Source organism: Gadus macrocephalus, chromosome 2, assembly GCF_031168955.1.
Source record: "Gadus macrocephalus chromosome 2, ASM3116895v1".
Taxonomy (NCBI): domain Eukaryota; kingdom Metazoa; phylum Chordata; class Actinopteri; order Gadiformes; family Gadidae; genus Gadus; species Gadus macrocephalus.
In genome coordinates, this window is record NC_082383.1 from 8,767,219 (window position 1) to 8,785,999 (window position 18,781).

An 18,781-nucleotide genomic window follows, 5' to 3' on the forward strand; every position below is an offset into this window, starting at 1 on the left:
AAAAGACAGAGAGAGAAATGATGAATGAAAGAGATAGGTAAAAATTACAAAAAATATTTTGCCAGACAGATAGAGGAAGACGATGATGCAGACACAAAGAGAGCTGGAGGACATACAAAAATATGATAGACAGTGACAGAGAGATGGAGAAAAAAGGCGACAAAAGAGTGAGAGGGTTTTATACATACACACAGAATGCCTAGTGGTATTTTACAGTCACAAACACACACACACACACACACACACACACACACACACACACACACACACACACACACACACACACACACACACACACACACACACACACACACACACACATATTCAAATAGCCAAATGAACACAAGCACGTTGTAGGTACGTACATATGTAAGCATGCATGCGCACACACAGCGCCGTTGCACCAAATCCTGGGCCCTGTATACATGAGGTACTGATGGGCCCCCCCACCCCCCCCCCCGAATTCCCCCAACCAGCCCCCTGCGCTGTATTGTTGACGGGGGGGGGGGGGGGGGGGGGGGTGTAGAGAACAATTGTTGACGGGGGGAGGGTAGGGGACGTGGCCGTGTGCGACTCCTAACACTATGGGCTGGTGGATTTTTTTTATTTTTTATTTTATTGCCATGGGCCCCCCCTCTGCCTTGGGCCCCCCCAGGACTGCCTCACTTTCCCCCGTAGTCCGTCGGCCCTGCGCACACACACACACACACACACACTGATCGAATTATTTCCAGTGATAATTTGATATACAATGTTAAATAGCATTTGTGGGAAGATTATATTACCATCTCAGCCTTGAAACAGTGTTCAAAAATTTGACAGCTGCTACCATAAATATCCCATAGATACAACACGCAGAAAAAAATAGAGAAATGGAGATTAATTTAATGGATGTCAGATGGAGGGCGAGGGAGATGGAGACGGAGAGAGAGATGGAGAAACAGGAGTAGGGTCAAAGACTAAACAGAACATTGACCAGTCTCATGTTTTAAACATGTCCCACACACTGGATGAAACACAAGCAAACAAAGACCCTTTTCATAGCTTGTAGGCAGGTTTATATGCTTAGATGAGCTACGAATCGTGGCGCTGAAATAAAATGACATAATGTGTGTCCTCTTGGAGTCCGAGAGACGGAGATTAAAGACAGAGAGAGGTTGAGTGAGGGAGAAATTAACTGAAATGAGTTGCGTTGAGATGAGATAAAATGAGATGAGATTCAATGATCTGAGATGAGATAAAATGAGATGAGATTCAATGATCTGAGATGAGACACAGTGCAGCAACAAAAACAACTGCTAGTCAAGATCAAGGCCAGATAACAACAATTATGACATGGAATATTAATTATATTTGCATAAGGGTTAGTTATATGTACAAAAATAATCCAATAGGATAAACCAAGTTAAATATGAAAAATGAATGATATGTATGTGTCTACGCATCTATATGTATCTCCATACAACAGAATGGCTTCCAAAATATTGTAAATACTCTAACACACACTTACACGCAAACAAACAACACCTTCTGTCACTCAATTAGCCTGTGGTTGACACTGATGAATAATACAAGCTCTGTGCGTGTTCCTCAGTGAGGAGAGGTGTAATGTAGCGCTCGCTCTCTTCATCCTCTGGTTTCACCTCACCTTCCTCTGCTCAGCGTCCATGTCCACGTTATGGGTTGTAACCAAGCAACCGACCACAATCACACCGCAGGCTTTGGAGGGTCAAACACACAAGGGGTGCAGTGCTTTTGAAGCACATGTGCTAGGGTGTGGGGGTGTGGTGTATGTGTTTGTGTGGGTGTTCTCTTTTTAGAGAGAGGGGGGGGGGGGGGGGGTTAAGAATGCTAAAGTGTATGCGTGTGCGCTCGTGTCTTTGTGTGTGTCGGTCCGAAGAACCTGGAGACAAAACAGCTTGTAACAGCCGCATCTCAAGCCCTGGTGTGCACACCCGCAGCCCCGCGGCTCCGGAACACGGCGTAGCTTATATTAATCTTTATTATCCGAATGGGAAATGCAATATTTTAGGACAGATACACCATTAAACGCGTTTCTAATGACATTTCTAGCGAGAAATGTACATTTTCCTTACATAATCTTCAGTCAGTGAATGTGTATGATCTTTATTAATCTTTATTATCTGAATGGGAAATGCAATATTTTAGGACCGATTCACCGTTAAACGTGTTTCTAATAACATTTCTAGCGAGAAATATACTTTTTACTTGCATAATCTTCAGTCAGTGATTGTGTCTGATCTTTAGTTTTATAGTTATTAGGATTTGATCGGATCGCTCGCATGTTTCAACGTCAGGTTGTTAGGCTGCTTTCGCTAAACTAGCAGCTCACGTGCTTCCTGCGTTTGTGTTATTAAACTGTTACTTTATGTAACTTTTAATGATATCATCTTGTTAGAAACACGTATATCTGAGAGGCAACCCAGTCGCCAAAAGCATTCGTTGACAGTGTACGTTTCGTGAACACTGGATTACGTCGCATTTCAACATAAAATAGCGTGTTATACACACACACACACACGCACGCACACACGCACACACACACACACACACGCACGCACACACGCACGCACGCACGCACGCACGCACGCACGCACGCACGCACGCACGCACACACACACACACACACACACACACACACACGCACACACACACACACACACACACACACACACACACACACACACACACACACACACACACACGGTTACTTACTAAAGAACCGTTTTCCAAAGAACGAAATGTCAACCAATGCATTCTGAATGGGAGTGTTTCTCCGATTTTTCCATGCTACACAGAACGAAATGTAAACCCATGCAAATAAAGACTTCATTGTCATAATCATTTAAATATCATTCATCTCCGTGTGTTGGGTGGTATTCTATTTTTTTCAACGGGGCTGGTGCCGTCTCCTTTTGACCTTTTGACCCCAGACTTCTGGGGGAATAGCTGAATCAATTCATTAGTCAATCAGAAGCATGTAAATATCTTCCCGGTGGCGTAGGAGAACGAACAAGGTGTCCTTCAACATCTACAGGCGATTGCAACGGTGCCACACATGAGCATATTCGAACATGTTTAATGGTAGCAATTAGCTGTCGAAATTGGAGGCCTTAATCAATAATGAGCAGCTATTGATTTGCTTCCCGATAAAAAATTGTGACAAATGACATGTTATTTAGCATCTACACGTTGAGCTGAGTCCAATGACACCAAGCATGACACTCTAGCTAATGGTAACATGTATTTTACATGGTACACCTAGGTCTAGGACATGATCTCGGTGTAGCAAGAGGGCGAGCTTGATCTCATTGGACTCAGCTTAACGTGTAGATGCTAATTAACATGTAATTTGTCAAAAATCTCCATCGGGAAGCAAATCTATAGCTGGTCATTATTGATAAAGGCCTCCAAAATCGACAGCTAATTACTACCCCGAAACATATTCAAATAGGATGTGTGGCACTGTTGCAATCGTCTCGAAACGTAGATGTCAAAGGACACCTTGTTTGCCCTGTTGCACGACCGGGAAGATATTTTCATACTTCTAATGGATTGATTCATATTTTAAGGTTCTCGGAGTGAGACTTTAAGCGGCTGCAGCAGAAGTGTTGAGACGAAAGATGATATCAAGACATTAATAGAATATTCCCATTCACATTATGATTCTTCGTCATAACATCCGACCAAACATCCTTTACATTCACCGAGCGAAGATTATGAAAGTCCAGGCCCCCCCTTCCTGCACTCGGGGTCCGACCGGGCCAAGTTCCGGTGCGGGGGTCCCAGTTAGGCCCTAGAATATTGTATTCAAATTTCAGGGCGGTAGGACCTTCCTATCTCAAAAACTGTTTTTCCACCACATTCTGAACCATTAGGTCTCGCAGGCAACACTTCTGAAGGGGCTTTGTCCAAATGACAGTCCATTTGGGAAAACTTTTTTTCTCTATGGGCTAGAACTACAAATCTTGGATATGTCGTTCTCGGGGCCCCGGGAAATGTGTGTAAACATTTTAGCATCCCTAGCTATCTCGAAAAGGCCGGAAAAGGGGCGTGACCTCCAACAGTACAGTCAATGTATATAAGACAGAGGTTCGTTTCTAGGCCCCATTTTTTGCGGGATGGAGGTGTACATTTGTGGTTTAATGTGTGTAGACACAGCTGGCCTGTGGCCACGTCTTTGAAGTCTGGGGTCAAAAGGAGCCGGCACCACGCCGCTTATGAGATAACAAAAAGTGAATCTGTATTTCTCTCATAACATTTTGTCATTATTGAAGAGAGGCCTGATTCTCAGATATGCATGTTGGACTGTTAGGGTATAGGTCTGGGAAGAACTTCAGGCCAAAATCTTGCAAGCGAGCCGCTGGGTGCAGGTGCAACGAGATGGAGCACTTGCTGAGTCATTTCCTGTAGGGCTGGAGCCACAGGTTGAAGCGTATGCGTCCTTTGAAACCCCCTTTGATATATAAGAGACCCCAAGGTACAGTTTACTTAAATGTTCTCGCCTCAGTCACCTATTGTATCACTTCCTTTAGGGCTTCGGCCTCCTAATTGATCATTGTAGTATAATTGAATGCCCTCTTTCATATTATATGATACTTCCACCACTGCAACAACTCTCCAAATCCATATGGGGAGGGGGGAGGGATGCTTTTGGACAGTAGGGGTGTACACTAGACATAAATAGGAAGCAAACTCAGGAGAAGGAATGACCTCTCACAAATATTTATTGAATAAATTGTTTCAAATAACCCTGCCTCGTTAAATCAATGAACTTGGTGTTTTGCTTTCAAAAATAGGTTATAGAAGAAGTCTAAACTGCAGAAAATAAAAACATCCAAGCTGCCTTTTAAGGATACCTCGGAATATCTGTCTATTTTTTAACCGTCGGACCCCAGTTTACGATAAAAACAACACAATTTACGGCAGCTCCTTTGCCGCGTGGTTTTTAGAGCCATGTAAGGATTAGAGGGGGCGGTCGATAGCAACCACCATAGCAGCATGACGGTCAAGTGACTGGATGCAGCCTCGTTGAAAAAAATAGAATACCACCCAACACACGGAGATTAATGATATTTAAATTATTATGACCATGAAGTCTTTATTTGCATGGGTTTACATTTCGTTCTGTGTAGCATGGAAAAATCGGAGAAACACTCCCATTCAGAATGCATTGGTTTACATTTCGTTCTTTGGAAAACGGTTCTTTAGTAATAATATTTGAGGGAATATTTTGTTGTTGTTGTTGTTTTAGCAGCGAAATGCACCGTGTGCGTGTGTGTGTGTGTGTGTGTGTGTGTGTCTGTGTGTGTGTGTGTGTGTGTGTGTGTGTGTGTGCGTGCGTGTGCGTGTGTGTGCGTGTGTGTGTGTATAACACGCTATTTTATGTTGAAATGCGACGTAATCCAGTGTTCACGAAACGTACACTGTCAACGAATGCTTTTGGCGACTGGGTTGCCTCTCAGATATACGTGTTTCTAACAAGATGATATCATTAAAAGTTACATAAAGTAACAGTTTAATAACACAAACGCAGGAAGCACGTGAGCTGCTAGTTTAGCGAAAGCAGCCTAACAACCTGACGTTGAAACATGCGAGCGATCCGATCAAATCCTAATAACTATAAAACTAAAGATCAGACACAATCACTGACTGAAGATTATGCAAGTAAAAAGTATATTTCTCGCTAGAAATGTTATTAGAAACACGTTTAACGGTGAATCGGTCCTAAAATATTGCATTTCCCATTCAGATAATAAAGATTAATAAAGATCATACACATTCACTGACTGAAGATTATGTAAGGAAAATGTACATTTCTCGCTAGAAATGTCATTAGAAACGCGTTTAATGGTGTATCTGTCCTAAAATATTGCATTTCCCATTCGGATAATAAAGATTAATATAAGCTACGCCGTGTTCCGGAGCCGCGGGGGATTCTGGGAATTGGGGTTGTCAGTTGACAAATGGGGCTTTTGTTAACTTGTTTTGTTGTTAGGATTAAGTGGGGTTGATGGGTTCGGGATGTTATGTGGTTGTGTGTTGTTCTATTAACATTGTTCGTGTGTTCATTGTTGTCGACACCGTCACCGAGAGTGACGTGACCATCGTTTCGTGCAGCTGTTCCGTGTTGAAGTCTCGTTCAATAAAAACCAACTCTCGTTGTCGAGCGTTCAATAAAAACCAACTCTCGTTGTCGAGCGTGCCCCCCCCCCCCCTACAAACGTGTCTCCCCCCCCCCTCAACAAACGTGTCGTCGTCGTCGTCCCCCTTCAACTAACGTGTCCCCCCCCCCCCCCCCTACAATCGTGTCGTCGTCGTCCCCCTCAACAAACGTGTCTCCCCCCCCCTCCCCGGTCAACAACAGTCGACCTCCCCCCCCCCCCTAAACAATCGTGTCCACAATTTGCGGCGAAAGCCGTGAAACCCAAACCCCGAAACCCGCCTCCACAGCGGCACGCGTGGATACTGTAGGTATAACACGCTGTTTTTACGTTGTAATAGTACGTCTCCAGTGTTCATGGAAACGTACACCGTCGACGTTTTTTCTTGGCGACTGGGTTGCGTAGCGACATACAATGAATACGTGAGGAAAGTAGTTTTTAGCACTTAAATTATATTTTCAATGTTTTCCAAAGACTGATAAAGAACTTAATAGTTTGATTCACCTTAACATTACCTTACACATTAACAAGATTCTCTCTTATCCTCCAGTCTGTATGATTGAGAAAGACCAGGACAGTAAAAAAAAAAGCTGTTAATAAATGTTCCTATATTACGTCTCTTTCATAGGCTCTTTGTTCTCCCGCTGACGTTACTTTGATATTTCTCTTGAGCCCTTTCAGGAATCATCTCACATTCCTAATCCTACACACAGCAAGGAGAGAGAATGGGAGGTTTCTACATCAAAGAGATCCACACAGTGGTTACTATGATATTGGATTGGGGATGTGAGATGATTCCTAAAAGCAGAGAGAGAAAATCAAAGGAATGTGAGCGAGAGAAAAATAGGTGGTTCAGGCATCTTGTAAGGATGCCAATGGATGCCTCCCTAGGGAGGTGTTCCAGGCACGATCGCTGGGGAGGAGACCTTGGGGGTGACCCAGGACTACGTGGAGAGATGGTATCTCTACACTGGCCTGGGAACGCCTCGGGATCCCCCCGTCAGAGCTGGTCAATGTGGCCCGGGAAAGGGAAGTCTGGGGGACACTGCTTGAGAGGCTGCCCTTGCGACCCGACCCCGGATAAGCGGTTGAGGATGAGGATGAGGATGAAACAGACAGAACAGAGGGACATGTTTAGAAGAAAGAGGGAAAGGACTGAGGTTGAATTGCCAGAGGAAAAATGTGAGAAGAAGACAAAGACAGAATAAAGATAGGGAGAGAAGAGAATAAATGCTTTGGGAGGACAATCAGGGAATGAGAGAGGATCAAACGCCAGTAGAGGAAGGGATGGAGAGAGATAAGGACAGAGCGCAAGAAAGAGAGGGGAAGGGAGAAATTGAGAAAAAAGGACAACGGGAGACAATGTAATAGAGAGGGATAGAGTTAGACAAAGAGAAAGAGAACATTTGGTTGTGATAGACTGAGGAAAGGAAAGTGAAGGAAAGTCGATGAGAGAGAGAGCAGGAAAGAGGGAAGGAGGCAGAGTTGATGGACAGAATGTCGAGTCAGTCAGCATGTGTCAAGAACGTTCAATTTAGTTCTCGCCCAGCGCCACATCTTACATCTCACAAACCCATTTGCACACACTATACATTTCTATATTGGTATTCTTTAAGATAGCCATGAGACTAAATGACCATAATATTTTATTACTTTGCCGTGTATGAAGAAAATCATTTTGGATGATGTTCTGCAACCTGGGAATTATTTTTTTCAAATAGACATCCAAGCATTGTATATGCAGCATTTGTCTGTGTGCATGTGTGTGTGTCTATGTGTCTGTGTGTGTTTCTGAGTGTTGGTATGCTGCATGCCATTGTAGAGACTAGGAAAGAGTTTAGTCAGTTATAAGCTGCTCTAACCTTGTTAGACCCTAGAGTCGAATCAAAAGCCAGGTGAAATACAATGGAAGATGCCCAGGAAGATATTCCACCTCCATCCTGGAGGTGGAATATATGGGCCTCCCTGTCGTGTGGCTCAGGGTGATGATGAGAGACGCTGGAAGGTCACTCTAATCTAAGTCGGCACCTTAGAGGAACATGCTGGCAATCGATCAATGCGAACAGTCAGGCACCACCTTTAAGTACTTTCTCACACACACACATCTTATCCCGTACGCAGTATCTCAATTGATATACTGCTGTTCCCTGCTCTCGTTCACAACTTTTCCATTATTTTCTCATATATCATAAAGACTGGGATTTGAGAGGGAATCTTGTTCATGTGTAAGGGTTTAAAATAAATGTCTCAATGTGTTTGTTGGGGAGGAGGTAATGGACTAAGAAAATGACAATAAATTTGATTTATGTGTATGCTTTTATTTCATTGGATTTTGTTCATTACTAAACAGTTATCTTCTTAATGAGTTATTTTTATTGATTACTTGTAATTATTGAATGATTGAGCAACTAATTTTGAAATTTCAGCATTAATCCAGGATTTGCGTGAGCCATGAAGCTCGCTAATAACTAACTGACTGACCGTTGAACGGACAGCAGATCAATAAGGTACCGTCCACTCCAGGTCAGAGCGACACAGGGCACAGAAACCTACTGCATACACCACCTCGCTGTGTTTACATTGCTGAAGAATTGGCAACACACACACACACACAAACAGGAACACTTAATAATCTTCAAAATAACCAAAAAAAAGACTGACCCTTCATGTGTCAGGCGTCTTTGATGTGCTTGTTTCATTGTATCAAAATTACAAAGCAATCGACAGAGGGATCAGACAGATGGAGAGAGAGAAAGAGAGCGTGAGCAATTACTGATTCAAGAGAGGAAGAGACCCCAAGGAGAACCTGACGAGAGAGAGAGAGAGAGAGAGAGAGATTGGATCTCCAGCTGAGACAATCCGCGCTTGAGGACTGAACACTGGATCAACTTCAGAGTCCTTGAGTCTTTCCGTCAGGAACCGACACTAGCTAATGTATGTACCCCTCACCTCTACTATGTTAATCAGAAACGGTTTAATTCATGGCATTCATTCATTATTTTTTCTCTTATCTATGTATGTGCATATGTTTGTGTAAATGTTAGCCTTTCTCCCTATTTGCTAATTTACTGATTTGTCTGCATTTGTACTGACATGACTATCAAGCTGGATGTCAGGGATCTGGACCTACTCCATTCTAGGCAATTATTCCCCACTTTCCTTTCTTCAGGTGAATTCCTTCCTAGAGTATGTTCATATCAATGTGTACAATAATATACTTAATAGTTGTCTGGATTTCTGAACGGTATCCGTTTTTTTTGTGATTTTTGTTTGTGTGTTACCAACATTAAACAGCGCCGAAATGTAATGGCCCGTGCGGTGCAGCCTGTTACATTGCGATTTTTGGATTAGTATCTTGGGGAAGAAAAATTATCTTCAAAAATGTCCCCTTTTAGTTCCGCCCTGGTGGTTCTTTCTTTCTCCCAGGACCAGCATGTTGAGGCGAAGCGTTGGCGGTCGGTCCACCCGCTCCATCTGTCTGGTTCTGGCATGTCTGTCCCTGGCGCTGCACATCCTCCTGGCCATCTTCTGTCTCTCCGTCCTGCAGACGGCCTGTGTCCCACCTCACTCTTCTTCCTCATCTCCCCTCCATGATCCTGGAAGTACTTCCCGCCAAACAAAATCATCTGTCATCATCTCCAACGTAATCTTTGCCAATAATGCCACTGAGTGGGAAAAGGAACCAACCGGAGATAAAATGTCCACTAAGGGTATGAGGGAGGTAGATCCGGGAGGTTCAAAGTTAGAGGCTTTGTTCAGCCACCCGTTGTACAACCTGCAACGGCCTGAAATGCAAGAAGATGATTGGTTGCTGCGAGTCAAGAACAGCGAAGATGAAGAAGAAGAGAGGGACACAGGAGGTGAGGAGGAGGAAGACAGCTACTGGTGAGTGGAAACCCATAAATAATAGATCAGGCCACTGATGCATATCGCTATTTTTTGTAGCATAGCAGTATTCTTTGCACTTGTCAACAGGGGTACAGAGAAGTAGGCCTACTTGAATACTTGAAAAGTAAAAGAAGGAACTCCATACTTTGACATTTACGGTGTATCTGCATGATTGCTGACTTTTTTATATCAGTAAAATTATCAGTTTGTAGAAAGTTTGGATTTGGTGAAAAACTTGATGCATTAGTTGTGAGGTATACTTTTACTTAAAATGTAATGTATTTAATCCCAGAATCCAGATTTGTAGTTGATCAGGGCCTAAACACAATATGTTTGTCCATTCTCCCCTCCCATAGGCAGAGCGGTAGTGAGGAGGACGGCTACGACAAAGCTAACTGGACGGTGGCGGCTGAAACCCACCCTCCCTGGCTGCGCTTCCACCTGGGAATCTCCCGCTGGGAGCTTTACCACAGGACCGATCCCCTGCTGGACCAAATCACCCATTACATTTCCACACAGCGTATCCTCAATGTTGGTTAGTTACGGCCGGCTCGCATGGGTGTGTGTATGTGTGTGGGTGCATTAGAGCATCATTTTGTGTTTGTGTCTGAGACATAGCCCATAATCCTGGAAGTGAAGAAAATGATCTCTAAAACATCGATACATTTGAATAAGCGCCGACTCATAAACATGTATGGTCACACTCACACTCACATAAAATGGAGAAGTTGAGGATACAACCTCTCACTCAACAATCTCCAGCTTGCGTGATCTTTCATTTGAAAGTCTTGATAGAATCTACTCAGTCACTCACTCATCCACATGAACCCTAACCCTATTTTCTGAATCCAAATGGATACACACAATACAAACTCCATTCCCACTACACCAACTAAAACAACTGTGAGGCCCACGCAGATAAAAAAAATATACCCAGAAACACAAACAAAGACAAACACTCGTGAACACACACAAGACCACACACATACAGGCTGTGTTTGATAGAGCACAGCAGAATGAATATCAACAGTTTTGTAATTTGTCTGGAGTGCTGCAGATTAAACAAAACAAGGTCCCAGCCGCGCAAGCTTTTAGTACTGGTTTCTGTACCGATATACAGAATCTCATGTTTACCACACATTTGTTATTAATGATCTAGACTCTAGAGCTACACTGCATAGATTCACTGGCTTTTTTTTTTTCGGTTTCTGAATTATGATCACTGTGGCAATCGGTATTTCACAATTTGAAAGATAAAAAATGAAGTATGTATCTGTGCAAAATGCCTGCCCATTTTTTTGTTTACTTGAAATACACACAATTTGGCTTTTGCTATACTGCAGCAACGCTGCCTATGGGAATGCAACATGTATTGCAATGAATGAACTGCAGTAGAGCTCTAGATATACCCTACATTATGTATAGACGATGATACATTGGAGACAGCAAAACCTATGGAGGTTAACGGCAATGGAAATTCAATGTTAATGGTCTGGTTCTAGTTGTGGCAGGGCACCACGTTGTGGAGAAATAGTGACAAGACATGTTGAATCCACAATCGACAAAGTGTGTTTACAGTTAGGCCTTCCTATAGCAAAGTATAAAGATATTGTAGCTTTTATATGAGGAATGATACTTTGAAACTACTAATTAGAGAATACTAAGACTTGACCTATTTAGTTAGCAACTAGCTTTACTACTTTTGTGTCATGACGGTTTGTTAATGCTTTGAACTGGCATGTCCACTGTGACCTCAGCTAAGTATACATCCAACACATGCTTTTATCAAATGATTTAGTGTAGGCCTACCTTGCCTGTTAAAGTGTTTGGAGGTATATTAATATTGATGTGTCTGTTTGTATCTCTCAGTGCAGAAAAGAGGGGGTACCCAGCTCAAACTACTCATGTCGTTTCCCAATCACGGAGAGGCTCTGCTCAAACCAATGAGGTAAGACCATAGCTTCATCGCAATAGGGTGTCCTGCACAATGAATTACGTGTAGAACAGGAAATTCTATTGGTTACGTTTGAATTGCAGTGGAAAGGATGTGGAGTTAACTTTGAGCCACAATGTCCACCACAATCTAGGCCTACGAGTAGACCTCCCTTTGCAAGATCAACTCCTTGATGACTTAAATATTAACTCATTGGATAAAAGCGTCTACAAAATTACTCCATAAAAAATAGTGAATAATCATTTTTGGGATTACAGGAACTATAAGAATATTGATGTATGTCTGTGGGTGTGTCAACGTGTTCCATCGCCATTGTCAGACAGACCAGAGACGCGGAAACAGATGTTAATCTGTTCTACTTCTCAGACTTTGAGCGACACAATGCAGAGATCTCCGCCTTCCACCTGGACAGGTGAGTATCCAGAATATATTTTATTGTAGGCTGCTATATTGACATGAAGTGTAGAACATGCTGTGTGTATCGAATCGATTGATAGCAGTTGAGTTCATCAAACTACCTCCTGGACAATGACCATCTAGTCTAGACCATCTCTGTAAATGATGCATGTGCTTTATAACATAGAGTATATACAGCAATATAAGACTTTCTCTCTCTCTATCTCTCCCCCCTGCCTCTTTCTAATCTCTCTCTCACTCTCTCGCACTCTCGCAGGATCCTAGGTTTCCAACGGATCCCTCCAGTGGTTGGAAGACTTGTCGACGTCGTCTCGGAAATCAAAGATGTCACCACAGACAAAAAGTTGTTGAGGACCTTCTTTACCTCCCCCGGTTTGTGCGCCACGTGAATGCATGTGTATTACAACAGAGATGGACGTTTCCTCTTGACAGTTTTGGGCTTTTAGCAGGGCTTTAAGCAGCCAACAACGACTTAAACTCTATGTTCTCCTCTTTTCACTCTCTGGCTCCCTCCAGTGGGGAACACGTGTTTCTACGGCCAGTGTGAGTACTACTGCTCCACGGAGAACCCGGTGTGCGGCGGTCCGCTTGCGCTGGAGGTGTCTCTTGCCACCATGCTCCCTGATCTCACCCTGGCACCCCGCCGGTCCTGGAGGTCACCATGGAGACGTTCCTATAGCCGCACCAAACTAGCACAGTGGGTAACAATCTGCTGGTCATGTGTTTGTGTGTGTGGCTGTTTAGTTTAGTGTGTATGTGTTTGTATAGAATCTTTTTTTTTTTTCTTTTTTTTTTCTTGTTTTGTGGAGAAACATGTGTTCAGTTAATTATTTTTCAAGTTTTATCAACATATCAAGGAAGAAACCATGAAAAGGAACCGTTATGCACCAAGTGGGATCCATCCCTCCAGGTCTGGTTAGGAGTGAAATTTGTGCCATCATGGGCAGACAAATTATGGTAGCATAACAAGCACAGCAATTGAAAGACTTTTTTTATAAATGTATTATGTCCAGGATAAGACACTGTGTGTGCGCAGGTGGGAGAAAGACCCGGCCTTCTGTGACGGAGTGAAGCAAACCCCTCCCTACGACGAGGGAACCCGGCTGGTCGACCTCATGGATATGGCTGTGCTGGATTTCCTCATGGGTTGGTCACCACCTATATATGCGGCACAATTTTGAGCAGAGCTAGAAGTCATATCACAGCACTGTTGGATGAACACTATGATATGTCATTGAAATAATGTTTCCAATTTCGTAACATTACATGTTGCTTATGGCTTGAGTGTCCGATTACTGACCTGTATCTGAAATAACTGTAAGTGGCTTCATATAAATGTCTCTACCAATGAAAGAGTATATACGAATTGATAGGTGAGGGCCAAGGTATTTTCTGACTCCTCAGGCAACATGGACAGACATCACTATGAGACCTTTGAGAAGTTTGGTAACAAGACATTTATGCTGCATCTTGACAACGGACGCGCGTGAGTTTCATTCGTAGAAGTCACTCAATTTGAATTGATTATTTACTGTAGACGCCTAGAAAAACCACAGATGAATGAATGTTTTTTTATTTTTTTATTTTTTTATCTTAAATCTTCAGCTTTGGACGTCACTCTCGAGATGAACCCAGCATTCTGGCCCCTCTACGTCAGTGCTGCAGGTACAACAGTGTTTCATTCAAACTACGGAACTAATACATATATACATGTTTCATGTAAAATAAGACCTTTTATTTACTACTTGGCTTTTAAATAATCTAAGATCCAGAAGTTTGACAACGCAATAGCTGAACTTCTGGGGGTAGACTATGTTGAGAGAAAAACTTTTTGCATTCTAATTTTTGTAAATATATATATATTTTTTTTTTAATATAATTTTTGCAATTATTCTGAAGGCAAAAACTAGCTTTTAAGTTTTTAATGGACTATTGTATTTTATAATCAAGATTCCAATCGAAAATAATGATATTTCACACAAAAATAATAGCATTTTCCCCGCGGTCACGATGTGTTAAAAGGACGTTCGTGAGGGATAGATAGACATCGGAGTTGAAGTTTGGCAAATTTTAGTTAAGTTTAGTCAAATATGTGGCCTGTATTTTCTCTGTTATTTAAAAATGTTCACAATGTTGCTTGATTATTGCTTGATATTAATTTTGAATCATACTGTACATATTTTGCCTTGAAAGTGCCCTGGCCTTTACCGCCATTATTATTATTGTCATTAATATAACAAGTGTTTCATTCACTGTGTTTTTAATATTGTTATTTGTTCTGCAAATCTTTTTTTCTAAATGTTTGTGTTGAAAAACGGGGGGTCGTCTTATAATCAGGGTTGTCTTATATTCTGACCAATACGGTATATTACTTAAATTTTTTAATACTTTTAATACTCAATACTTGGTGATTCGGAGAGGGTGTCTTATGTGTATGGATCCCGATTTATCTTAACAGTCTATATTAAGCGTAGGTTACGGCCAAACAGTATCCTGGGTTTGCACCAAATAAAACAGAATGTATTGTCACATTGTTCTTCATGTAAATAGGCATTTGTTGCAGCTAACCACATTAAAGGAACGAAAAGCCAGAGTGACGATCTAAAATAATGTCTCCTTACTTGTCATGTCTGTCTAATTCAATAACACTCTCATACAACTGTAATTGCCAGCCTAAGTGGATGTCGCCCCGTCACCATGGCATACCTACTAGCTTTTGTCTGTGAATAAAAAATCTATGACGTCACTATCCTGGGAAATTTTTATTCGAATTACCGCTTGTGCAATTCATTCAAAAGCCAAATGTCGATGACGTTCCTAGATGATACGAGTATAGCTATCGATCTAGCCAAACAAAATTGGTAGAACCAGCAAAAAATAATCTTGCTGGTTAGTTGGAAGGGTGAAATCGGGCACAAAATCGGGCTAATCATCCTGTAGTGTGTCCCTAGCAACAAAGCAACGTATTAATTTTGCTCAAGGATGCCTACAGGTACATTGGAGATAAAACCCATTACCTGTTGGTTGGGTGTCGAGGACCCTTACCACACAGAACCAATTTGCGTACAAAGATATAAATAGTTGGATTACATCAAATTATAAAAACACCTAATTTTCACTTATTCTCTTTACAGAATCCGACGTTCCACTCTCCTACGTTTACGCCTCATGTCCCGGCCGGGATTCCGTTTGAGTGATGTCATGCGTGAGTCGCTGGACCGGGACCCCCTTGCTGTCATCCAACCCCTTCTCTCAGAAGCACATCTCTCCGCATTGGACCGTCGCCTAGCGATGGTATTGCAGGTGTTGCACACCTGTCAAGATCTTCATGATGATGCTGTCTACGACGATTTAGAGGGACACTATGAAGAACCAGACTGAAAAATAAACGACATGAAAACTTTTGAAACCTGTTTCCAAGCGCTTTTAATGGGACAGCAGCGCCCATTTTAGGGTACTTATGATTAGGGACAGCAATGACATCACACAGAGGAAGCGGTGTTGAGGAGCTCATTAGCGGTAAATAGCAACAGCTGAGGCGGCTGGTAGTCTCAGGAATTGAGACTCTGGGTTGAGAGTCTCTCTCGCGGGTTGATCACCTGGAGACGAGGTGCCAGTGCAGCATGTCACAGAGAGAGTTGTTCACCTACGATGGCTCTGGATCTGGGGTGAGTAACACGCAACTAACCCCCTACATAGGCAAGGCAACGCAACTTTATTTATTTAGCACTTTTCATGCACAAGGCAGACTCAAAGTGCTTCACATATAAACATTGTCATAAAATAAAATAATAGATAAGTAAAAGAAAACATATGCAAAGAAATGGGTAAAATAGAAAGTTAAAAAGGCATTTTAGTATTAAAATAGAAAATAAAGGCAAAGTTAAAAAAGCTTTTTAGAAAGTGCAATGTATTTAAGATTTCGCAGAAAGCTAAAGCAAACATAAAAGTCTTCAGTCTTGTTTTAAAGGTGCTCAGAGTTGGGGCAAGTCTTAAATCCTCTGGGAGTTTATTCCAGCTATTTGTTGCATAATAACTAAATCCTGCTTTCCCATGTTTCGTGTTTACTCTGGGGATAATTAACAGATTGGTCTCAGAGGATCTTAGTGGTGTAGAAGGTAGTAGTGGAAGTGGAAGCATAGTTATGTAGTGGAAGCATATCAGTTAAATATTTTGGGCCTAAACCATGTAGGGATTTATAGGTTAGCAACATGATTTTAAAATCAATTCTCTGACCTACAGGAAGCCAATGTAATGATTTCAGAATTGGTCTAATATGTTCAAATTTGTTGGTCTTTGTTAGAACTCTAGCAGCAGCATTCTGAACAAGCTGAAGCTTCCTCAGAGTTTGTTTTGGGAGACCTGTAAGGAGACCATTGCAGTAATCAAGCTTACTAGTGATAAAGGCATGTACAAGTTTTTGTAAGTCTTCGGTAAGTCTTCTAAGTCTTGCTACATTTTTAAGGTGATAATATGCCGATTTTGTAACTGATTTGACTGTCGAAATGTAAATCTGAATCCATGATAACCCCTAGATTTCTGGCTTTGATTGAGGTTTTTTAGGGACAGAGAGTGAAGGTGTTGGGTTACTTTAAGTCTTTCCGTTTTAGAACCAAATACAATTATCTCTGTTTTGTCCTCATTTAGTTGAAGGAAATTTCGGCACATCCATTCCTTCACTTGCTCAATGCACTGGCACAGCAGATCTATGGGCCGATAGTCATTTGGTGATAGCGATACATAGATTTGCGTGTCATCAGCATAGCAATGATGGTCAATATTGTTATTTTGCATGATTTGCCCTAGTGGGAGCATGTAGATGTTGAATAAAGAGGGTCCTAAGATCGAACCTTGTGGGACTCCATATGTCACGTTGGTTGATTCTGATACAAAGTCGCCAATGGAAACAAACAACTTCAATAAGGGCGGTCTCAGTGCTGTGCAGGGGTCGAAATCCTGATTGGAAGGTGTCATAGCAAAGAAGTTGATGCCAGGAAGTGATTAAATTGCTTGAGGACAACTTTCTCAATGATTTTACTTATGAAGGGTAGATTTGATATTGGTCTGTAGTTGTTAATAATAGAGGCATCTAGGCTCCGCTTTTTTAAAAGGGGTTTAATAACTGCAGTTTTCAAAGCTTTTTGGAAATTGCCTGACTTGAGAGAGTTGTTAACTATCTGCAATATGTCTACTGCTAGGCAGTCGAAAACATTCTTAAAGAGGTCAGTAGATAAAGTATCAAGGCAACAGGTGGATGGCTTTAGTTGTGTAACAGTTTCCACAAGATTTTGAGAGTCTATAACAGGGGTGCCCAACCATTTTTGACCCAAAATCTACTTTTCAAGTAGCTAACCTCCCGAGATCTACCAGCAAACCTACCTTCAAGCGGGGGGGGGGGGGGGTTGGGGGTAGAGAACAATTGTTGCTGGGGGGGGGGGGGGGGGGGGTTGTATCGTGAACCTACGGACTTCAGTGGGGGTTTCATTCCGTCTGCGCACAGCACCTTCTCAACGATAATCAATAATCTTCCTCCCACTCAGGGTGAAAATGGTAGGTCTTAGCTCGTTTCCCCTCAGCCATGCCAACGTTTAGGAGTGTGTAACTACTGTTGACGGCTTTCAACTGCTGTTGACAGCGCATGCGCTACCGCGCGTATATGTCCCGCGCAAATTTTATTTTATTAAAAAATATATATATATTATTATTATTATTATTTATTTATTTATTTTCTTCACCCCTCGCGGTCGACTTGGGATCTGTCGGCGGTCTACTGGTAGACCGCGATCGACTGGTTGGGCACCCCTGGTCTATAACATTAAAGCATGCCATCCTTGCCACGGTACTTTTGGCTGAACAGGGTGGACATCCAACATTTTTGTTTGAAGTGGAGATATTGATTTCAATTTCAGTATAAAAAGCTGCAAACTCATTGCATTTCTGCGTGGAATGGAGATCAGGTGGAATTTGTGTTGGGGGGTTGGTTAGTCTGTCAACATTTGCAAATCGGGTTTTTGCATTATTAGTGTTAGTTTTAATGATATTGGAGAAAAATATTTCTCTAGCACTTTTTAAGTCTAAATTGTAGGCACGGAGGCTCTCTTTATAGATATCATGGTGAATATGAAGTTTTGTTTTCCGCCAGATGCGTTCAACCTTCCTGCATTCTTTTTTCTGTGCTGTTACAGAAGCAGCTTTTCTCCAGGGTGCCTTTTGCTTTCCAGAAATCGAGTGTGACGTCAGTGAGTGAGTTGACGAGCGAGGAGAGCGAGCGGTAGCATATGTGTCAGTTTAGTGAAGTAATAAACTAGTCCGGTTGTTTGTTTTGCATCGGGACGGA

General features: G+C 42.2%; 2 protein-coding genes across 2 annotated transcripts in view; both read left to right on the forward strand.

The window, feature by feature from the left end:
- Positions 1-18,781, forward strand: part of dhx58 (DEXH (Asp-Glu-X-His) box polypeptide 58) — a 375,030-nt gene that overhangs the window by 329,268 nt on the left and 26,981 nt on the right. The gene's annotated exons all lie outside the window — the stretch shown is intronic.
- Positions 8,705-16,555, forward strand: LOC132472567 (extracellular serine/threonine protein kinase FAM20C-like). The gene is made up of 11 exons (XM_060072255.1): positions 8,705-9,119; positions 9,612-10,070; positions 10,430-10,608; positions 11,943-12,021; positions 12,347-12,439; positions 12,701-12,816; positions 12,961-13,141; positions 13,481-13,590; positions 13,849-13,930; positions 14,050-14,109; positions 15,579-16,555. Coding segments are annotated over exons 1-11 (1,608 nt in total). The 5' UTR covers positions 8,705-9,117; the 3' UTR covers positions 15,826-16,555.

Coding starts and splice junctions, on each gene's coding strand:
- LOC132472567 (XM_060072255.1), top strand. Junction 10,609..11,942: donor ACAGCGTATCCTCAATGTTG/GTTAGTTACGGC, acceptor TGTATCTCTCAG/TGCAGAAAAGAGGGGGTACC. Junction 12,022..12,346: donor GCTCTGCTCAAACCAATGAG/GTAAGACCATAG, acceptor CGCCATTGTCAG/ACAGACCAGAGACGCGGAAA.